Raw genomic sequence first — 24,490 nt, 5'->3', positions numbered from 1 at the left:
TAGATTCATTACACACAACTGAAGTAGTTCAAGCCTTTTATTGTTTTAATATTGATGATTTTTGCATACAGCTCATGAAAACCCCAAATTCCTATCTAAAAAAATTAGCATATCATGAAAAGGTTCTCTAAACGAGCTATTAACATAATCATCTGAATCAACTAATTAACTCTAAACACCTGCAAAAGATTCCTGAGGCTTTTAAAAACTCCCAGCCTGGTTCATTACTCAAAACCGCAATCATGGGTAAGACTGCCGACCTGACTGCTGTCCAGAAGGCCATCATTGACACCCTCAAGCAAGAGGGTAAGACACAGAAAGAAATTTCTGAACGAATAGACTGTTCCCAGAGTGCTGTATCAAGGCACCTCAGTGGGAAGTCTGTGGGAAGGAAAAAGTGTGGCAGAAAACGCTGCACAACGAGAAGAGGTGACCGGACCCTGAGGAAGATTGTGGAGAAGGACCGATTCCAGACCTTGGGGGACCTGCGGAAGCAGTGGACTGAGTCTGGAGTAGAAACATCCAGAGCCACCGTGTACAGGCGTGTGCAGGAAATGGGCTACAGGTGCCGCATTCCCCAGGTCAAGCCACTTTTGAACCAGAAACAGCGGCAGAAGCGCCTGACCTGGGCTACAGAGAAGCAGCACTGGACTGTTGCATGTCATTCGGAAATCAAGGTGCCAGAGTCTGGAGGAAGACTGGGGAGAGGGAAATGACAAAATGCCTGAAGTCCAGTGTCAAGTACCCACAGTCAGTGATGGTCTGGGGTGCCATGTCAGCTGCTGGTGTTGGTCCACTGTGTTTTATCAAGGGCAGGGTCAATGCAGCTAGCTATCAGGAGATTTTGGAGCACTTCATGCTTCCATCTAATAAAAAGCTTTATGGAGATGAAGATTTACCTTTTTCAGCACGACCTGGCACCTGCTCACAGTGCCAAAACCACTGGTAAATGGTTTACTGACCATGGTATTACTGTGCTCAATTGGCCTGCCAACTCTCCTGACCTGAACCCCATAGAGAATCTGTGGGATTTTGGGAAGAGAAAGTTGAGAGACGCAAGACCCAACACTCTGGATGAGCTTAAGGCCGCTATCGAAGCATCCTGGGCCTCCATAACACCTCAGCAGTGCCACAGGCTGATTGCCTCCATGCCACGCCTCATTGAAGCAGTCATTTCTGCAAAAGGATTCCCGACCAAGTATTGAGTGCATAACTTAACATAATTATTTGAAGGTTGACTTTTTTTGTATTAAAAACACTTTTCTTTTATTGGTCAGATGAAATATGCTAATTTTTTTAGATAGGAATTTTGGGTTTTCATGAGCTGTATGCCAAAATCATCAATATTAAAACAATAAAAGGCTTGAACTACTTCAGTTGGTGTGTAATGAATCTAAAATATATGAAAGTCTAATGTTTATCAGTACATTACAGAAAATAATGAACTTTATCACAATATGCTAATTTTTTGAGAAGGACCTGTATATTCGCTTGTACTGTTATTAGTTGTATTTTGATTTAAATATTTACGGTAATTTTTAGCTGAAAATTGTCAATTACCAGGCTACCGGATACTGAAGGACTTTTTCATGAATTCCATATCTGTCAACTGGAGACTTTAGTAGACAATATGGGATTTTTCTGAGAGATGATGTTCCTCGCTATTTATTTTTAATAACTATAATGAGTAGGGATGAACGGACCCATGGATGTTCGGGTTCGCTGAAGTTCGGGTCAAAGTGCAGGTTCAGGACCCAAACTCGAACCAGAACCCCATTGAAGTCAATGGGGACCTAAACTTTGGTGCACTAAAATAGCTGTAAAAAGTCGTAGTAAGGGCTAGAGGGCTGCAAAAGGAAGCAAAATGGGGGTAAGAGCAGTACAGTTGCCCTGCAAACAAATGTGGATAGGGAAATGACTTTAAATAACATAGAATAGAAAACTAAAAATAAAATAATCTTGAACTAGGAGGCGGAGGTCAAAGTGAAGTAGGAGGTTGATGAGTTGATGAGGCGTTTTTTTATTTTTATTTTTTCCCTTTATTTTTTTATCTTCATTTTTATAAATTTTGGAAGACCCCAAAACTTTGGGAAATAGAAAAGAGAATGCAAGGAGAAGTGCACTGGAGTATAACAATGGCTGGGTGCGGCCAGTATACTTGTCTACTCAGCACAAGGTACGGACAAGTCCTGTGGGATCCATGCCTGGTTCATTTTAATGAACATGAGCTTATCGACGTTGTCTGTGGACAGGCGGCTGCGGTTGTCTGTGATTACCCCCCTGCCATGCTAAACACACGTTCGGACACTACACTTGCTGCAGGGCAGGCCAGCACCTCCAAGGCAAAAAAGGCAAGTTCAGGCCATGTGCCCAATTTGGAGACCCAGAAGTTGAATGGGGCAAACACATCAGTCAGTACGTGTAGGCGTGTGCATGAAGAGGGTATTGGCTATATGCTCAGTCCCTCATCCCCACATAATACGTAACTCCCTCCCAGCCCCATACAAATAACCACACAACACAACTGCTTGGATTTAATCGGCCACAGCAGCCGTTTATTAATTAAATACATAACATAACTTAATAAATTAACCAATGACGAGGGAGGTCCTAGAAGCCCCAATGACCTCATCAACACCGTAACAAACCTGCGACTCCATCTTGCCCCCAGCCGTTGAACCCAGCTCGGAGGCAGCAACTGATGGACGCCTAGTTCGTTAGTACCGGCTCCTCCATGAGAGTCCAGCCCCTACCGCGGGGCCCTCCCATCCTCAGATACCACCATATTTTCCATTTCCAGGACCTCCCCCGCCTCCAAGAATGCGCAGCTTGACCTCCTCAAGCCTGCGCGTCCCTCCACATCCGTAACGCTATCTCCACTCCATTTTGGATCCCCAAAGACCACAGATCAGTCCCCACCGCATTCAAATGCACCCCATCTGCCCTCCAAAATGCACCAACTCCTTTCTCCAACTCCTCATGACGTACCGCCACAGCCCCATTCCGCGCCATAAACCTGCCCACTGCCCTATTCACCTTGATCCGGGCTTTATTAATGCTCTCCACCGACCTGGTCTCCCTCCACGATTTACGATGTACTATGTCAGACCACACCGTAACAACACCCGGAAATAATGCCCAAATCCTCAGCAGGTCGAACTTCACATCTCGCACCAACTCCCTAAACGGCCGCCTCCCTAAGTCGTTGCCCCCCACATGAAGTACCAACACATCCGGAGGCCTGTCCAACCGCGAAAACCGCTGCACCTCCCGCAAAACCCCTCCCCACAACATTCCTCTGACCCCTAACCACCTGACCGTAGCCACCGCCGAGCTCAACCCCAGCTGGCGGCCATTCGGCCTAACATCGGCTCTAATCGCCCCCCAGAACACATAGGAATGTCCTAAAATCCAGACCAAGGCCACCGGAAAACCTGCAAACAAACAAAAACAAAATTAACTCAGCCCCCCCAACTACATATCAACAATTACAGAAGACCCAGCCTAACATAGGACCTGAATCGCGCCGACTCCCAACGCCCAATCCTCATAATAACCTCATCACTGACCCCCAATCTCGCCGCCTCAGTCGCAGCACCAATCCGGAACGAATGCCCAGAATAATCCTTATCAATCACCCCCAAACTCCGCAAACATTTCTTAAACACCGCTAAGAACTGAAATCTCGACAGAAACGAACCGTCCTCATGACGAAAAAACGGCAACCCATCCGTCGCCCTGCCTGACCAGTACCTCCCTAAACACTGAACCGGGCACATACCACAACCCGTAACAGAAAACAACGTAACCTGTCGACCCCTGCCCTCCTGATCCGTCTTAGACCTGCGAATCCGCACAATGACCCTATCCTCCCTAAGCTCCACGTCCTCACTAAGCAATCCCCCCGCACGACAAACACTGCCGCTCACCAACTCACCCAACCTGAACGCCCCAAAAAATGCTAACGCAAATGCCGCCCTAAACAACTCCAACTCCCATCCCGAGCTACACACCACACACAACTTCTCCCCCATCTGAACCAACAATTCAAACGACACCGGTCTCCTACTATCCATCACCCTACCCACCCCCCTACGCCAGCCTTTTAAAACCTGTCTCACTAAAAAACATTTAGTTAAATCCACCAACCCCCGCAGCCGAAAACCAAAAGCTATACCCGCAATCAACCGACTGACCTTTGACACCGACCACCCCTCCCCTTTCAAATGCCCTAACAACATCACCAGCTTGACCCCCCCATCTTCCCCACCCGAACCCCAGTCACCAATCCACCTCTCCCAGATGTCCCACGCCTTCCCATACTCCTTCCACGTACCAGGGCTCAGCGAATCCCTAAGCAACCCCATCACCTCTCCTCCAAGATCCCCCACAGCCACGACGGACACTCCAGACCCTCCAACTCCGCTTCTGGCACAAGAAGCCGGAACCGGTCCCACTGTAAACGAGAAAGAGAGTCCGCCACAGAATTAGTCACTCCCGCCACATGCTTCGCCACCACCCAAACATTAATTGACAAACACCGCAACACCAAAAACTGTAACAGCCTAAGCACCGGGGGGGAGGATGCTGACAAGCTATTAATAGCCTGAACAACCCCCAAATTGTCACAATTAAAGCGCACCTTCCTATTCGCAAACCTATCCCCCCACAACACAACCGCCATCACAATAGGAAACAACTCCAACAGTGCAATATTCGACACCCAACCGCGCTCCACCCACGACTCCGGCCATCCGCCCGCACACCACTGCCCCTGACAGTAAGCACCAAAACCAACACCCCCTGACGCATCCGTATACAACTCAAAATCTGCACAATCGCAAACCTCCCCCATAACCAACGTCCTACCATTATAATGCTCCAAAAACTCCGCCCACACCCTTAAATCGCCTTTCAACTCTTTTCGCAACCTAACAAAGTGATACGGCGCCGACACCCCCGCTGTAGCGGCAGCCAGCCGTCTACAAAAAATCCTCCCCATCGGCATAATCTGACATGCAAAATTAAGCTTCCCCAATAATGACTGCAGCTCCCGCAACCTAATCTTCTCCCTCCCTATGGCCTGACTGATCTCGCGCCTCAAATCCAGCAACTTGTCCGCCGGAAGCCGACACTCCATCCTTACCGTGTCTATAACAATCCCCAGAAAACACAACTCGGTAACAGGGCCCACCGTCTTCTCCACCGCTAGCGGCACCCCAAAACGCGCAAAAACCGACTGAACCGTGTGCAACAACAAAGAACATACCCGAGAATTTGCCGGCCCCAAACACAAAAAGTCATCTAAATAGTGTATAACCGACGCACAACCCGAAACCTCTACCACCACCCACTCCAAAAATGAGCTGAACGCCTCAAAATACGCACACGAGAGAGAGCACCCCATAGGCAAACACCTATCCACAAAATACTCCCCACCCCAATAACATCCCAACAAACCCATGCTCTCCACATGCACCGGAAGCAGCCGAAATGCCGCTTCAACATCAACTTTTGCCAACAACGCCCCCTGCCCACACCGTCTCACCCACCCAACAGCCGCATCAAATGACGTATACACCACCGAACACAATTCAGGATCTATACCATCATTGACCGACGCACCTTTCGGGAAAGACAAATGATGAATGAGCCGAAACTTATTCGGCTCCTTCTTGGGCACCACCCCCAAAGGAGACACCCTAAGGTTCGGAAGCGGCGGCACCTTAAACGGGCCCGCCATCCGCCCCAACGCAACTTCCCTATTCAACTTCTCGGTCACCACATCCGCATGCTCAAGCGCAGACCTAAGATTCTTATGAACCACAGGCCCTGCCGTTACCTCCGCCGGGATGCGAAAACCACATCTAAAACCATCCCCCAATAGCCTGGCCGCCGCCCGGTCCGGGTACCTATCTAGAAATTCCTGCATCCTTTCCACCCGCACCGGCGTCCGACCCCTTTCCAACACCATCCCCCCCCTCTGCCTTCCGCCCCTAAAGCAACGGCTAACCCCATGTGCCCCTGTAGTGTACGGGAGAGTAATACCCCGTCACTACAGAAGGGTCACTTGGGTATTGTCGTTCCCCCTGTATTTTTGGGGAGGTTGGTATAGAACATCTTGTCAATGTACTGCTATGTATTTTCCTGTTACTGTGAAACGTGCATGTGCAGGCCGGCTAGGGTGTCATTCCAGCTCTGAGTCACTAGAGGGAGCTAGGGAACCCTAGGTTATATAAGGCCCAGTCAGGAAGTGGTAGCAGAGTTCAGACAGTGGGAGCAGAGGTCAGAAATGATCCTGTGTCTGAGTGAAGGCCAGGCTATGGGCCTGTGAGAGCAGAGCAGGCCTGAAGCCTGCCGACTAGGAGAGGGTAGTAAAGGCCCTGTAACCGGGTTCCGGATCCAAGGAAAAGGTTCCCCTCCTGAGTCATCATCCGTTTAGCTGAAACAGCATAAGCAAGCCACCAGCCAAGACACAGAATACCACAGAGGCCGATCAGATAAAGCAAGAGGTACTCAAGATAACAGAGGAGGTACTAGATAAGGACAGCTTCAAGGGTACGCCAGATAAAGGGCATTAGACCTTGGAGAGAAAGTCACATGTTTCAGGACCAGTCAGGAATAGTGTGCAAGCCGCCTGTACTGCATCTCCTGTAATCAACACTCTGTATAAAACATTGCTAAGACCGGCCATTCTGTACTTCCAAGAACCAGCTGTATTCCAATAGTAACCAACTGTCTTTCATGGAACTGCGCTTCCAACTGCGTCCATGTATTATACTCACTGATATTCAGTAAAAGTTCCAGTTTTTTGTTGGCTATCCTATGCTTGCTTCATTCTTCTACAATACCATACACGGCGTGTCACCGTTTAATTGACACTGGCGTCACGAACTCTTAAATACCTGCCTGTTCCAGTATTTGCCCCAATTGAAGACGACAGTGGATCCCAGGTTAGTGAGTCAATCTGCACTACAAAGCACAGCATACACTACTGACCCCCTGGGACACTGCATCGCTCTTTTTGGCGTCACGAACAGGATCCGCATACTTCTACAGTGCAGAGAAGTGTGAACTGTGTGCTTTAACTATTCCACCACCGTATTGCGAGGACTGTACCCTTTATTTCTAAGCCGGTGGATTGAAATTGTGCCTGGGAGGAATCAGAGACGCTGTACTGTGTTGCGCTACCCCCAGAGAGAAAATCGCATTTGTGGACTGTGTTTTATTGGACTTTTCATCATCCTGCTTGCTGTCAGTGAATTGCAGCATCAGGACATCTAAAATGGCCGCCGACGCCATGAGGCTTTTTACTGCGCCATCAGGATGTGCAGAGGCGCGAAGATTTGGCGCCAAAACCTTCCAAGAAAGAGGAGATGATTGCCCTGGAGCGCCACCCACCTTGAGGAGTGATGACGTGGCTGAGTTCCTTGGTGAGTTACGCCTGGGAGGCGGGCCTCAGATGGAGGTAGACCGGCCCAGTGTGTGGGAGGAGTCAGTGTCGACTCTGCACCCAGTGAGAGGAGAGATGGCGTGTGCTGCGGAGCTGGAAGTCGAGACCACGTGTGAGTGGGGCGCCACTCCACCGGACTTTCCCGAGTTGGGGCCATGGGACCCTCTAGCCTGGACGGCCACCCCCTGGGCCCAGGCCATGGACTTGAGTATCACTCGTCCTCAGTCCCCACCGATCCGTCGCCGGCACGCAGAATGGCCGGCTATCATGGAAGAATTGAGAGCCGCGGTGGCTAAGAAGAACACCAGCCGGAAAAAGCGGTTCGAGGAAATGGCCAAGTCCATCCAAGGAGACTCCTTTCCGGGTAAGCCCCAGCTAGAAAGGCGCCGCGGGATCGTGGTGTCCTTTGACAAAGAAAAAGGCTACGGGTTCATCCAGGAGTTGGGAACTGGCCGGGACTTTTATGTGAACCGGCGATCGGTGAAGCGGCACTACCTCCCGGAGCATCTCCATAATTTGACTATGGGAGAGATCGTGGAGTATACCCCCGCCGAAAGTCTACGGGGCCCCTACGCTACCGCAGTCACTCGCCCGAAGGCGCCGGCTGAGACCTGGGACCCTGAGAAAGAGGGGACAGATCCGGGTGAGACAGAGGGAGTGCAAGTGGAATCGGCCCGAACCACCCACCTGCATAGCCAGGCTTACTTAAGTCCCGATGTCTTCTGGGAGCCCATCGTGCTGCAGGGGCTGGAGGAACGATATCCCCCTCCTGATGCGGTGAGGCGAGAAGAGGAGAAAGAGCGACAGGACAGCTGCCAGCGGGCGGAAGAATGTACAGAGGCCCGACGTCGAGCAGCGGCTGCCACCGTTACCCCAGAGGCCACTGTCACCGAACCTCCGGTAGCTCCGACGACCTGCACCAAGGCTGACCTAGAGGCCCTACGCAAGAGAGTGTATTGGGTGGCGGACCTCGGGTGCGCAGGAGGCGTGCGGTGGTTCCCGTTTCCTAGGACGGATGCCGAAATGGAGGCAATGAAGGACAAGCCTCCCCCTCTAAAGATTGTCAGAGGAGATGGTTTCCAGATGTGGCCGGCCTTGCCAGAACAGTTGCTGCAAGTTCCGTTCATCGACTCTTCATCAGAGGAAGAATATGACACTCGCCTGTGAGTACGCCTTTCCTCATGTCCGTCTCCCTAATGGCCGTTTTGTCCCTCCAGTTGGCAGAGCTGGTGAAGCTCGCTGCCAGTTACACACGGCCGGTGGCATTCTAACTGAATAATGGTGCCACTGAATACCACTGCTTCCAGCTGCCCATGTTATGTTTGGGACATCCGGTTTGCTGCTATAATCCCAGTTGTGCCTTAGTTTGCACTGTTTTCCCTTTTTACCCCCATTTCAGGTTGAAAAGACATTTTTATGTCAGCACTATTTTAAAGGGTAAGCAGGACTTGCCAGGATAACATGGCCCTGGTATTGTTAGAGTCCTGTATTGTCATTTTATATATGTGCTGCTGACTGTATTTAGTAACCGGTTTTTTTATTCACGCCTATGTGCCCAGAGATGGACTTCCTATGTGCAAGCCTCTGAGAGGTTAATTTTATTATGGACTTATTTATTGTCATGGACTATCCTGGTTCTTTGAACATCCGCTGTACCAGGTCAGCGCCCCCGTTCCACTCACTATCCTGAGAAGAAGAGAACGACGCCCCTTGTCACCAGACTTCACCTTTGCCAATTGGGTCTGATATGAGTGTAATTGACATATATGTATGCATGCATGTGTCTTTCTCTATTTCAGGTAATGATTCCAGTTGGGCGGGCCCTGATGGAGTACGAGGTCGTACTCAGCTTAAAGCAGCGGGGTATGTAGTGTACGGGAGAGTAATACCCCGTCACTACAGAAGGGTCACTTGGGTATTGTCGTTCCCCCTGTATTTTTGGGGAGGTTGGTATAGAACATCTTGTCAATGTACTGCTATGTATTTTCGTGTTACTGTGAAACGTGCATGTGCAGGCCGGCTAGGGTGTCATTCCAGCTCTGAGTCACTAGAGGGAGCTAGGGAACCCTAGGTTATATAAGGCCCAGTCAGGAAGTGGTAGCAGAGTTCAGACAGTGGGAGCAGAGGTCAGAAATGATCCTGTGTCTGAGTGAAGGCCAGGCTATGGGCCTGTGAGAGCAGAGCAGGCCTGAAGCCTGCCGACTAGGAGAGGGTAGTAAAGGCCCTGTAACCGGGTTCCGGATCCAAGGAAAAGGTTCCCCTCCTGAGTCATCATCCGTTTAGCTGAAACAGCATAAGCAAGCCACCAGCCAAGACACAGAATACCACAGAGGCCGATCAGATAAAGCAAGAGGTACTCAAGATAACAGAGGAGGTACTAGATAAGGACAGCTTCAAGGGTACGCCAGATAAAGGGCATTAGACCTTGGAGAGAAAGTCACATGTTTCAGGACCAGTCAGGAATAGTGTGCAAGCCGCCTGTACTGCATCTCCTGTAATCAACACTCTGTATAAAACATTGCTAAGACCGGCCATTCTGTACTTCCAAGAACCAGCTGTATTCCAATAGTAACCAACTGTCTTTCATGGAACTGCGCTTCCAACTGCGTCCATGTATTATACTCACTGATATTCAGTAAAAGTTCCAGTTTTTTGTTGGCTATCCTATGCTTGCTTCATTCTTCTACAATACCATACACGGCGTGTCACCGTTTAATTGACACTGGCGTCACGAACTCTTAAATACCTGCCTGTTCCAGTATTTGCCCCAATTGAAGACGACAGTGGATCCCAGGTTAGTGAGTCAATCTGCACTACAAAGCACAGCATACACTACTGACCCCCTGGGACACTGCACCCCTCCACACCCTGAGCATTCATGCTTGAATTTGCACTTAGCTCCAAATCTGCAGTTCCCCTCATTAAAGAGGAAACATAACCCTTTTGCGGATGCTGCCGCCAATGCCCCCGGGGATGATCCCCCAGGCTCTGCCCGAAAGGACTGCCCAGCCCTAGGCGGAGCCGTCACCTTCAACCACAACCCAATGTCTTTGTGGTCCCACCGTATATCTGACCTAACCGCCTTACGCTGCCGAAACTGCTCGTCGTAACGGAGCCACCCCACACCGCCGTACACCCGATACGCCTCCCCTATCGCATCCTAGTAACAGAACAACGCCGAACAACATTCCGGAGCCTTCTCCCCAATGACACTTGCTAATATGGCAAACGCTTGCAGCCAATTAGCAAACGTGCGGGGAATCAACCTATGCCGCCGCTTCTCCTCATCCTCTTTCTTTCCCTCATCCTTCTTCCCCCTATCCAAATTAAACCGTTCCAAAGGAAGCAAGGAAAAAATCTCCACATAGTCCCCTTTCCAGATTTTTTCTTTTACCTCCTGCTTCAAATGGGCCCTCAAAGCACACATACACCTCCCCACGCGCTCTATCATCTAACCTCTGGCCCTCTTCCTCACCCCCAACTTGCGTCTCCACCGACACCGCCCCCCCACTCGACCCGGCCACCGGTCCCGGCACCACCCCCCACGCCGGTAATGGCGACCCGCCCGCAGACCCCAAACTAGCCAACCACCCCGCCAAACCCCCCAGCAACTGCCCCAAACCCCTACCTAAATCACCCATGGCCACCCCCCCCCCAACACTTCCCACCGGGAAACCCTGCGCTAACAAGGGACCCCAATTAGTTTCACCAGGCACCACGGGCGCTGTGATTCCCGCTGCCGCAGATCCTGACTCCCGCCGCACGTCCTCAACTTCGGCGCTCCTCCTGGACGTAGAAGGCGACTCCTCCCGGACGTCTTGAACTGCCCGCTGTATGATGCTGACTGGCCTCCGGTCCACCACTGCCACTCCCGCTCCTACACTGGGCCTGCACAGCTCTTCCTGCTCCGACTGCGCAACCCGCCGCACGTGGATCTCCTCACACCGCTGAGTAGACCGCCCGCTGGGACCTGGACTGGGCCGGTCCACCGTTCCCGGTCCCGCATCCTCAGGACTAGCAGGTGAGAGTGGGGGAAGGGGCGTCCCACTCTGCTCCGGGCCCCGCCGTGTACTGGGATTCCTCCCGCGACGAGAGCGCCCTGCTGAAGGCTGAGCAGACCCTCTCCGCCGCGGAGGGTCCCTGGAGGGGCTCCCCACTCGGCGCCGGACCCTGGGGGTGCAGTCAGGACTAAGGCGCGCCAGTGGGATACCCCACCGCGGCCGGACAGCCCTCACAGTGGGGGTGGCTGCAGAAGCAGGGGCAATGACGCACGCACCCACCTGCTCCTGCAACCAGCCAGGCCCCCGCACCTCCGCCTCCCTGCGCAGTAACTCCAGCATCTCCTCCACTGATAACGGCAGCTCCGACATGCTCCTGCCGCTCCGTTTGCTTTCCCTGGCCGAATGCCTCTGCCCCCCGCCTCCTCCTCACTCTGGCCAGCAGCCCCTCCCCCTGTTCTCATGACTACCCGCGCCCTTTCTAACTTCCCTGCACCTTAACCCTTCACTCACCTGTCCCCTCTCAGCCAAACACTCTTCATGGCCGGCCTCCCCTTAACGCTGCGCTTCTTGTCCGGCCTTACTCACATACTGCTCCACCATGTTGCTGAAATGTTACCTCCTGCTAAGACGTTCCGTATCAGCTGGTGGTGCTGGTTGTTGTGGCGTGCTGACAAAGCTTTTCCACATTTCAGCCATGCTAACCCTCCCTTCTAAAGGTGCTGGCGGTACCCCAGCTACATTGGCGACTTCTTCCTTCTCCTCCTCTGCTTTCGCTCTGTGCTTCAACTGAGCCCCCTCTGTCATGTGTGAATTCCATCAGCAGCACGTCTACCATCGTGTGTCTGTACTCACGCATCTTCCGATCACGCTCCAGTGACGGAAGTAAGGACAGCACGTTTTCCTTGTAGCAGGGAACCAGCAGGGTGGCCACCCAGTAATCAGCACTGGTTAGAATGTGGGCCACTCGGCAGTCATTGTGCAGGCACTGCAGCATGTAATCGCTCATGTGTGCCATGCTGCCCAGAGGCAATGCAAAGCTGTCCTCTATGGGAGGTGTATCATCTGTTTCCTCTGTATCCCCCCAGCCGCGCTCCATGGATGCCCATAAGCTGCTTTGGGTGCCACCCTTCTGTGAACATGGTTCCTCCTCCTCATCATCATCCTTCTCCTCCTCATCCTGCAGAACTGTGCCCTGGCTGGACAGTTGTGTACCTGGCCTCTGTTGGCGCAGGAACCCACTCTCCGAGCCACTTGTGAATGACTGGCCTGATAACCGTGGAAATGATCCAACTTCCTCCTGTGCCACATCCTCTTCCATCATTGCCCGAAGTGTTTTTTCAAGGAGACATAAAAGTGGGATAGTAATGCTGAGGACTGCGTCATCAGCACTGGCCATGTTGGTGGAGTACTCGAAACAGCGCAACAAGGCACCACGTCCCGCGTGGAGGCCCACTCGTTGTTGGTGAAGTGGTGCTGTTCCGCAGAGCGACTCACCCGTGCGTGCTTCAGCTGAAACTCCACTATTGCCTGCTGCTGCTCGCACAGTCTCGTCAGCATGTGCAAAGTGGCATTCAGGTCCAGGGATCACGGGTGGGTATGGGGGTAATTCCTATTTCTCTCCAGTGTTTGGGGGATGGACAGCTGAACGCCTCCATGAGACAGTGTGGACATGCGAGGTGACGGTGGTGGAGGTGGTGGTGTTGCTGCCACATCCTCTGTTTGTGGGGTGGAAGGTGCCACTGTGACTCCAGAAGGGGAAAAAAGTAGCAATGAGGAGAGAAAGGTGATCATAGGGTGAGTATGTAAAGTAAACACTATATCCACAAATAGGGAGAAGTGGTTTGCTCACCTATTTGAGTTGCATCAAATTGGGCGCAACCACAGTGAAGGCCAAATGGGAATGGTTGACGGTTGGTGCAGCCTGAACTTGTCCAATCACCTTAGGTGGGAGCCACAACTCCAATCGGGTAAACAATAGTACTGGAAGAGCGCCAGACCATAAGAATCAAGCGTGTGGACAACAAGGGGTGCACATTCACAACCAGTTGTAAAAAAAAATTAAATTTATTCAATGATGATGCGTTTTGGGGTACAGAAGACCCCTTCATCAAGTCTGGGGACAGGTCAGCAGGATGACCAGCACGGCCGCTGTTTGTCAGCACGTGGAGAACGCTGACTGTACACAGCGCGCTGACCCCAGACTTGATAAAGGAGTCTGCGGTACCCTAAAACGCGTCGTCATTGAATAAATTGAAATTTGTTTGACAACTGGTTGTGAATGTGCGCCCCATGTTGTCCACACTCTTGACTCCTATGGTCCGGCGCTCTTCCAATACTCCAGAAGGGGAGGAAGAGGCCGAGACCGCAGCAGAAGAGGGAGCAAGAGGTGCCCGAGATTTTTTGTGGTTTTTCATGTGTGTACTCCTCTGCAGCTCGTGCTTTGCATTTAGATGCCTGGTCATGCAGGTGGTGCTGAGGTTTAGAACATTTATGCCTCGCTTCAGACTCTGATTGCACAGCGTGCAAACCACTCGCATCTTCGTCGTCAGCACATTGTCTGAAAAACTGCCACGCCAGGGAACTCCATGGAGCTGGCTTTGGTGTGCTCAGTCCCTAGGTGCGGTGGGCAGTAGCAGGCAGACTGGCTAGAGGACGGCGACTCTGCTTTTGCACCCTGCTCCCTCTTTTGCTGTGCGACTGGCGCTACGTGACCACCACCTCTTCCTCCGAACTGCACAAGTCACTCGCATGACCTTGATTCTATGTGGGGTCTAGGACCTCATCATCCTCCACATCATCTTCCATCCACTCTTCACCCCTGCCCTCCTTGCCGGTCTGGACACGGCAAAAATCTGCAGCAGTTGGCACCTGTGTTTCGTCATCATCATCAGAGACGTGCTGCGATGGTCCTCCCATGTCCACATCCTGAAACATAAGTGGTTGGGCATCAGTGCACTCAATTTCTTCCACTTCTGGAGCAGGGCTAGGTGGATGTCCCATGGAAACCCCGCCAGCAGAGTCATCAAAAAGCATAAGAGACTGCTGCATGACTTGGGGCTCAGACTGCTTGGCTGATTTGAAAGGGGGTGAGGTGAAAGATAGATGCCCATGGGCTGCAGGTGCCAACTCTGCGGTTTCAGCAGTGGACCGGGTGGGAGACAATGTGAAGGAACTGGAGGCACTTTCAGCCATCTAATCTGCTACCGCCACTTTACTTGTTCTCGCCTCACCATTCGCACACCGGTATTCGGGCCTACAAAATGACGCTGAACATCCTGCCGCCTACGTGCACCTGAGGAAGGTGTTTCATTTGAGCATGTAGCTGGCACAGATCAACCACATCTTCTCCCAGCAACAGGAGCATCATCAGCACCAGCAGCACAACAACCAAGGCCACGTCCCTTATTTGATGCTCTCCTCATTCTTTGAGGTCACCCACTGAACTAACAGACGGATTAACTATATTAATTTCACTGTCGCATATGAAGTGCTTGTGTATCTCACACCAAAAATGGGTATATGTAACTGGCCGAACTAACAGTCAGATTAACTATATTAATTTCCCTGTCACGTATAAAGTGCACATGTATCTCACACCAAAAATGGGTATATGTCACCCACCGAACTAACAGATGGATTAACTATGTTAATTTCCCTGTCATGTATGCAGTGCAGGTGTACCTCACATAAAAAATGGGTATATGTCACCCACTGAACTAACAGTCAGATTAACTATATTAATTTCCCTGTCACGTATAAAGTGCATGTGTATCTCACACCAAAATTTGTATATAGGTCACTACATATATCTATTTATCTGAGTACTTATGTGTACAGTACAGTCAAAAGTTTGGACACACCTTCTCATTCAAAGAGTTTTCTTTATTTTCATGACTATGAAAATTGTAGATTCACACTGAAGGCATCACAACTATGAATTAACACGTGTGGAATTATATACATAACAAAAAAGGGTGAAACAACTGAAAATATGTCATATTCTAGGTTCTTCAAAGTAGCCACCTTTTGCTTTGATTACTGCTTTGCACACTCTTGGCATTCTCTTGATGAGCTTCAAGAGGTAGTCACCTGAAATGGTCTTCCAACAGTCTTGAAGGAGTTCCCAGAGATGCTTAGCACTTGTTGGCCCTTTTGCAACACCACCACCTCCACCACCGTCACCCAGCATGTCCACACTGTCCCATGGAAGAGTTCAGCTGTCCATCCCCCAAACACTGGAGCGAAAGAGGAAGTGCCCCCCTACCCACCCGCGTTCCCTGGCCCTGAATGTAAGCATTTCAAAATTCATGGCCTTTGAAATGCTATCATTCCGTCTGGTGTAGACAGAGATGTTTAAAAAGCCTTATGGCGGTGGCTGTCCCACAGTACGTGGTTCCCAGCCGCCACTACTTTTCCAGGCGAGGTATCCATGTCCTGCAGAACCAAGTGGCGGACAAAATCAGGTGTGCACTGCGCAACGCCATCTTTGGCAAGGTCCACATAACTACCGATACGTGGACCAGTAAGCACGGGCAGGGACGTTATATCTCCCTAACTGCACACTGGGTAAATGCAGTGGCGGCTGGGTCTGAGGCGGATAGCAGTTTAGCGCATGTCCTACCGCCACCGAGGATTGCAGGACATTTCTCATTGCCTCCTGTTGCCTCCTCCTCCTACTCCGCTTCCTTCTCTACTGCCTCCTCATACGGTCAGCGTAACACCTTCACCAGCAACCTCAGCACAGCCAGGGGGAAATGATAGCAGGTTGTTTTGAAACTCATCTGTTTGGGGGGAAAACCCCACACCGTGCAGGAGCTGTGGACGGTGGGGATTCGCGTCCCCACCTATCCCTTGGTTGAACTTGATGGATGTTTGTCTTTTTTCAACCGTATTACCTATGTAACTATGTAACTATGTAACAGATCGATAAGTGGTTAGTGCCGCTTAGCCTCAAGCCTGGCCTGGTGGTGTGCGAAAATGGGTGAAATCTCGTAACATCTCTGGGGCTTGCCGGTTTGACGCACATCCCTTGCCTGGCGCATGTGCTGAATTTGGTGGTGCAGAGGTTCCTGAAAAATTACCCCGATATGTAAGAGCTGATGTAGAAAGTGCGGGCCATCTGTGCATGCTTTCAGCGTTCTCACCCTGCTGCTGCTGCTCACCTGCCTGCGCTGCAGCGTAACTTCGGCCTTCCGGCCCACGGCCTCATATATGACGTACCCACAAGGTGGAACTCCACCTTGCACATGCTGGAGAGACTGTGCGAGCATCAGCAGGCGATAGTGGAGTTTCAGCTGCAGCACGCACGGGTGAGTCGCTGCTGCAGAACAGCACCACTTCATCACCAATCAGTGGGCCTCCATGCGGGAAAGGTGTGCCGTGTTGCGCTGTTTCGAGTACTCCACCAACATGGCCAGTGATGATGACGCAGTTCTCAGTGTTACTATCCCACTTCTATGTCTCCTTGAAAAAAAACTTTGGGCGATGATGGAAGAGGATGTGGCACAGTTCACAGTTCTGCAGGATGAGGAGGAGAAGGATGATGATGAGGAGGAAACGTGTTAACAGCAGGGTGGCCCCCAAAGCAGCTTATGGGCATCAATGGAGCATGGCTGGGGGGGATACAGATGACACAGACGACACACCTCCCACAGAGGATATCTTGTCGTTGCCTCTGGGCAGCCTGGCACACATGAGCGACTACATGCTGCAGTGCCTGCACAACGACCGCCGAGTTGCCCACATTCTAACCAGTGCTGATTACTGGGTTGCCACGCTGATGGATCCCTGCTACAAGGACAACGTGCTGTCCTTACTTCCGTCACTGGAGCATGATCGGAAGATGCGCGAGTACAAGCACACGCTGGTAGTTGTGCTGCTGATGGCATTCACACATGACAGTGGGGACTCAGTGGAAGCACCGAGCAAATGCAGAGGAGGAGGAGGAAGAAGACTCCAATGTAGCTGGGGCACCGCCAGCACCTCAGAAGGCAGGGTTAGCATGGCTGAAATGTGGAAAAGCTTTGTCAGCACGCCACAACAACCAGCACCACCAGCTGATATGAAACGTCTTAGCAGGAGGCAGCATTTCAGCAACATGGTGGAGCAGTATGTGTGCACACGCCTTCACGTACTGAATGACTGGTCTGCCCCATTTAACTTCTGGGTCTCCAAATTGGGCACATGGCCTGAGCTTGCCCTTTTCGCCTTGAAGGTGCTGGCCTGCCCTGCAGCAAGTGTACTGTCCAAACGTATGTTTAGCATGGCGGGGGGGGGGGGGGGGTAATCACAGACAAGCGCAGCCGACTGTCCACAGCCAACATCGAAAAGCTCATGTTCATTAAAATGAACCAGGCATGGATCCCACAGGACTTGTCCGTACCTTGTGCTGAGTAGACAAGTATACTGGCCGCACCCAGCCGTTGTTATACTCCAGCGCACTTTCTCTTTGCATTCTCTTTTATATTTCCCAATCTTTTGGGTCTTCGCAAATTTATTTAAAAAAAAGAAGTAAAAATCAAATAAAGGGAAAAAAACCAAAAAACAACAAAAACAGTGTTGGCTACCTCCTCTTTCTCCATCGCCGCTTCTACCTACACCACCACGTCCACCGCCTCTTTAACCTCCTACTCCACTTTGACCTCTGCCTCCTAGTTCAAGATTATTATTATTATTTTTTTTCTGTTCTGTTATTTTAAGTCATTTCCCTATCCACATTTGTTTGCAGGACAACTGTCCCGCTCTTACCCCCATTTTGCTTCCTTTTGCAGCCCTCTAGCCCTTACTACGACGATTTTACTGCCATTTTAGTGCACCAAAGTTCAGGTCCCCATTGACTTCAATGGTGTTCGGGTTCGAGTTCGGGTCAAGTTCGGGTCCCGAACCTGAACTTTGACCCGAAGTTCAGTTGAACCCGAACATCCACGGGTCCGCTCATCCCTATCTCTAGCATATTATAGAAAAAGGGCATATTTAGTTGTTACCAAGGAAAATTACTAGTTGAAAGCTTTGCTCTATATGTAGCTATGTCCCCCCATTAGTGTTCTTTATTAATAATCTCTTCGTATTTGTCCTTTGTTTTACTGCACAGAGAAATGCAAGGCCAAAGTATATAGTACTGTCAGCACTGAATTAACAACCTTTTACAATGCATATTCCACTAAATTACTAAAGTACAGATTCATTATACAAATAAATGCAGCGAAAATTATCATTTATGTATTTCACTTAAATTTGTAGAGACGGAGCTGTCTTCTGAAGTGGCACACCCTACCAAAGCCAACGGTAAGATCTTTGGCAGACTGTTAGAGGGGTTTTCTAGGAGTTTAATATTGATGGTCTTCTATCCTCAGGATCGGTCATCAATATCTTAGAGGTGGGAACCTAACTGCTGGCATCCCCATCGATCAGCTGTTTGAAGAAGTGGTGGCACACCAATGTGTGCCTAGGCCAGTGCTATCACAATTATCTGTCCCTAGGCACATCTCGGTCCCACTCAAATGAATGGCCCTGACTGCAATACATGGCAGTTATACAATGAATAGCACTGTCGCTGGTATGTTGTAAAGCACCGCAGTCTCTACAAACAGCTAATTGGCGGCGGTGCTAGGTGTTAGCACCCCACCAATCAGATATTGATGACCTATTCTGAGACTAGGTCATCAGTATCAGACTACTTGAAAACCCCTTTTATTTCAATGCCAGTGCAAAGTCTTTCTTCATATGGTAGCTAGTAGTTAGTATAGGAGAACAATTCACTCTGCTTTGGCTAGAGTACTGATACAAGGCTAGGGCAGTGATCTGAATATTTTATGATCTTGGGAGGAAGAATTCATCATCTTGGGCCCCTCCCTCAAGATCAGTCAAATTTCCAACAGTGATGCTAGATCTGGGACTGGAGGATGAACCTGTTACTCCACTCCAGTTCCAATTTGAGTGACCAAGGGACGTTTATCTCAATCTTGCCCTTTGAGTGGAATAGGTGAAAAGTGAAACCTCCTAATAGTTGATTAAACATATGTAAAGACCATCAGGATAGTAAACCAACCGTCTACTTAACTTAGTACAATGAACACAGCAGCACAGATATCAAAATTCCCACCAGTCCAGGAACAGATTTATTGGTTAATTTGCAGAGAATCTTTCACTACATTTCGAGTTTACAACTTTTCCTACTAATCTAAACTGAGCATTGACTGGAAACATTAGGTAAAAGATTGACACACTGTTCTTATCTTTACAGAAGGGGACTGGAAGATCACACTTGTGACTGGCAATTTTCCCAGTGCTGGCACCGATGCTACAGTATTTCTTCATGTTTATGGTACTGAAGAAAATTCTGGCCCCATAATGTTGGGATCAGGGAGTCATCAACTGTTTAATGCGAACAGTGCAGATACGTTCCAGGTATGAGGATAATGTGGATAATGTGGTGTCCGTACAATGCTGTAATTACCAGATTTGCATAGACAGATGGTTATCATTCAGCCTGGATAAATGTGAAGAGATAATTATTAAAATTCTCAAACTTCCACAAACAGGCTTGAGGCTATGTGCACAGTGATGAGATCTATCCTCCTCTTGCAGCAAGCCGGAGGGGAGATGCAGGGCAGAGAGGATGGGAGTGGTGGTTGTGGTCTTGTGAGGGGTAGTAAGACTCACAGTTGACGGTGATAGCAGATGCAGGGGCCGGCAGAAGGATGGTGGAGTCAATAGCCAGGCCCAGTTTAGTTGAAACAAAGAATAAGTCTCTTTACTGTGGATGATGGGTGATGCAGTACAAGAATAAATCACCAGCAACAGACAAAGTTCTAAGGTATACTTCAGCGTAGTCTTCTTCCAATAGCTCTGTATAGGCAGCAACGATGGTAGGAGTAGTCCCTCTCACTCTAAACACTTTGCAACTTTCCAAGATGATCACAGGCGTGCAAAACTCTCACAATCAGTAGTTTCCAGGCTGAAGGGCGCAGATTATCAAATGGGTGGCGAGTCTTATATGTGTGGGTGACCTTAGCAATACCCTCTCCACAGCAGCAAAGTCTTTTGCTATAAACGAGCATACCTTTGCTAACATGTGTGGTCTTGTGATCCTAGACAGTCTTTAGATATCTGTCCTCTTTCCCTCAGGGCTAGTTTCCTGACACAATTGCTGTTCTCTGGCGGCTTCCCACTTAACAAGAATTATGTATTTTTCCTGGAGAGAACTGCTGTTTCCTGACTTTAGCTTCACACAGGCTCTAGCCACACTCCCATACTTCTGCTGGAGCCAGTATTCTTTGGCTGGCCAACTACATAGCATCTCCTTCTCTGCTGTGTTAGGGCATAATTAATGAAATAGTGCCTTAAAGAGTTATTCCCATCTCAGACATTGTGGGCATATCGCTAAGATAAGCCCCCAATGTCTGATAGGTGTGCGACCTATGCTTAAAACGGAGCCTGCAAAGTCCCGAAGGGTGCACCACACATGCATGGCTGCCCTTGATTCATTTCTATGAGAACGCTGAAAATAGAGGAGTGCTGGCTTGACTATTTTCACCAGCCCCATAGAACTGCTTCGGTTGCTGGCCGTGCCTGCGCGGCTCACCTTCCATTCATTTCAGTTTGACTTCTGAAAATAGCTGAGCATGCCGAAAACTGGTTAACGCTGTATGAGATATCTGGTGCATTTTGTCTCATTTTATGCCACCTATTGGTCATCTTACTTTTTTGCAACATTTTTCATCAAAATTTTGGCACAAATTTGGAACATATTGTTGCATTTTTACCACGCCCACTCTCGCCAATTGAGGAGCAGTGAATTATTATTTTAGCCACATTTTCTTTGCATATAGGTCTAAAAACTTGATGTGCTATAATATGCCAAGTTTTGGTGCATTTTGTCACTACGCAAGCAAGTGAGCATGCATTGGGTCATTTGTGCAAGTGACTCGGAGGGACTCCCTGCCTCCATCTCCACTGCATACTGCCATGATGTGTCTGGGATTCTCTGTCTCGTCTTTCTCATCGCCCTGTAGCTCCTCTGGCTGCTCCTCCTCTTCTGTCAGCTGAGTAGAAAAACAACCCATTTTGCTACACATTGCCTGTGCTCCAATGTCCTCCTCCCCCCCCTCCTCCTCCTCTTCCTGTTCAGCCCCCACAGGGCTCATGTGGCCGTGAGATCTAGGAGATCTCGTGTCCTCTGACCAGCCATTGTTACCACTCTCTGTTCCAGGACATAAGCAGTGGAATGACATTGTTCATCCCGTAGTCCTGGCAACTGACAAATAACATGGCGCCCTCTAAGGGCCTGAGCAAACAGCAGGTGTCACACATGAGCTGCCACTGGCTGACATCGAAGTTACACAGGGGAGTACTCCTATCCGCTTGGATCATCAAGAAATTGTTGATGGCCTTTCACTCTTCATATAGTCAGTCCAACATATGGAGGGTGGAATTCTAACCGGAGGAAACGTCACATATCAGCCTATGTTGGGGGATGCTGTTCTGCCGCTGCAGCTCCAGGAGGGTGTGCTTTGCTGTGTACGAGTGGCTGAAGTGCATGCAAAGTTTCCTGGTCATTTTTAGGATGTCTTGCAGATGGGTGGAAGACTTCAGGAACCGCTTGACAACCAGATTGAACACGTGTGCCATGCAGGGCGCATGGCTCAGCCCTCCTTGATGCAGCACCGACACAATGTTCTTCCCGTTGTCGGTCAGCATAGTTCCGATTTTAAGAAAGCCAGGATTCAATTTCTTGCTGAAGGACACGGCGCAGTTCCTCCACTGTGTGACTCTGTTCGCCCAACCAGACGAGGTCAAGAACAGTGTGACACCTCATGCCCTAAAAATGTGGTATGCTGGAGAGGCAATGTGACTAGGCCCTGCAGTGGAGGCTGAGGACTTGGTGGAGGATGAGGAGCCAGTGGCGGACATTGTCGCACGTCCAACGGTGTTACAATGTGGAGGCCGAAGCGGCGTGACCTTGCCAAGTTGCTGGTGTGGCTGTGCAGGAACCACATTCAGCCAGTGGGCCATAAAGGACATGTATTGTCCCTGACCGTAGTTACAGCTCAACATGTTGGCGCTGCCGTGCACTTTGGCAGACACCGACAGGCTCTAGGACTGGCCCACCTTCTGTACCACATATTTGTGCAGGGCTGGTACTGCCTTTTTGGCAAAGAAATGACGGCTTGGGACTCTCCACCTCTGCTAGGCACAAGCCATCAGTTCTCTGAAAGATGCAGAGTCCACCACTTGTAAAGGGAGGGACTGCAGCACCAGCAACTTGGCCAGGAGCACATTCAGCTTCTGCGCCGTTGGATGAGTGCATGCATACTGCTGTATCTTGGCAATCGCTTCGGTGATCGATTGCTGACAGAATGACTGACAATTAGTAGGAGGAGGAGGAGCAGAAGCATCTGGACCAGCAGAAGATGGGAATGACAGACGGCTCCCTTCGGCCTGAAACCGGGTGCGTGCTACTGGGTGATGTTGCTGCTTCAGGCTGGACCACCACATCGGAGCCACTTTATGGTGATGCTGCATATCTTGACGCAGGGCTGTGGTGCCAAGATTGGCACCCTGGCCACGCTTCACCTTCTTCCCACATATTCTACATATGGCCATGTTAACCTCCTCCGGCGGCTTAACAAACAACTGCCACACCGCCGAGTATGTGATTTTTGCCCCCAACAGTCCGCACTGACTGACTGCTACCGCCGCTGCCTTTGTGGACCCCTGCACCACTACTTCCCAGGCAGATAGGCTGCTGCGAAGCAGGTGGTCTACCCCGGCATGTTTGGCTCCCGACCTCCCACTGCTGCTAACCCTGCTGACTCCCAGCCATGCTACCACCTTGCTGGCTCAGCCGTTGCCTCACGGGTAAGCTGACACCCTCTTCTCCTGTTGATGATAAAGCCCCTTCTGCACCCGGCTCCCAAGAAGTGCGATCGGCTTCATCATCATCAAGTAGTGTCTGCACGTCACTGATGTCTTCCTCAACGGTCTCTGGGTCAGGAGCCTAACCACTCGCAACACCACCTTCCACGCCACTCTCCTCATCACAACTTGCCCATCTAGCGGAGGAATCGGCCGATGTCTCCCCCAGATCTTGGCTGGGCAGTAGCTGCTGACTGTCCTCTAGTAGCTCGTCCTCTCTGTATAGTGGAGCTGAGCCCACAGCATACAATACTTCTGTGCCTGAGGGAACAGCAAAGAACAGAGGGAGGTTGATGACAGGTGATGGCACAGGTCTTGCTCCCGGGCCATGCCAACTAAGGGTTGTGTCTGACGAACCCACCGACTTTTGGCTGGGGGTGTCTGATGTCACTTGGGATGAAGTGGATGACCAAGTTAACCAATCAAGAACCGCTGGGTTGCTGGTCAAGACACGACCGCTAGATGACACCGGGAGCTCTGGACTCTTGCTGCGACTCTCTGCTGCCACGCCCCCTTACTCTGCTGCGACCTCTGCCTGCGCCAGAAAAATTTAGGACTCTGCCACTCTCCTGTGTAGGGCCTGGCACTTCTCTGTCTGACATACTTTTAGCTGAACTAAATAATTTAAAAGCTAATTAAAACACCCCTAAAAGCGACAAACATAATTTTCTTTTTGTACTGAAATAGGCCACTAAACGCTTTCACCACAAATAACTGCAACAGTGAAGTCCGTATATATTTTTCTTTCGGTACTGAAATAGGCCAATAAACGCTTTCAACACTTATAACTGCAGAAGTGAACTGTGTATATATTTTTCTTTTTGTACTGAAATACGCCACTAAATGCTTTCACCACATTGTGAACTGCGTATATATATATTTTTTTCCACAGATATAAGCCACTAAAGGGTTTTCAGCATAGCATTTGAACCCGAAAAAACAAATTGCTGGAATGGCAGAGCTCTAAAAAGGCTATTTGGATCCCCAAATAATCTTTCCCTGCACTTGTAAATCGCTTTTTTTTCTCACAATGAGGTTTTTCCTATCACTGTCCTTAGCGCATTCTGACGTCTCTTCCTGCACTAAGATGCTGTGAAATGTTTCCTCCCTATCCTTTCCC

The 24,490-nt window shown here is 50.1% G+C and overlaps 1 protein-coding gene across 1 annotated transcript in view; it reads left to right on the top strand.

Annotated features, from left to right (window-relative positions):
- The window catches only part of RP1 (RP1 axonemal microtubule associated), a 659,535-nt gene that overhangs the window by 293,959 nt on the left and 341,086 nt on the right, over positions 1-24,490 (top strand). The window contains exons 26-27 of the mRNA XM_044295389.1: positions 18,694-18,738; positions 19,697-19,860. Of these exons, the coding sequence (XP_044151324.1) occupies positions 18,694-18,738; positions 19,697-19,860 (209 nt within the window). The remainder of the gene's footprint in view (positions 1-18,693; positions 18,739-19,696; positions 19,861-24,490) is intronic.

The sequence above is a fragment of the Bufo gargarizans genome, chromosome 5 (genome assembly GCF_014858855.1).
Source record: "Bufo gargarizans isolate SCDJY-AF-19 chromosome 5, ASM1485885v1, whole genome shotgun sequence".
In the NCBI taxonomy this organism is placed as follows: domain Eukaryota; kingdom Metazoa; phylum Chordata; class Amphibia; order Anura; family Bufonidae; genus Bufo; species Bufo gargarizans.
Note: the sequence above shows the minus strand (reverse complement) of the source record. Positions and strands in the feature narration are given on the sequence as shown.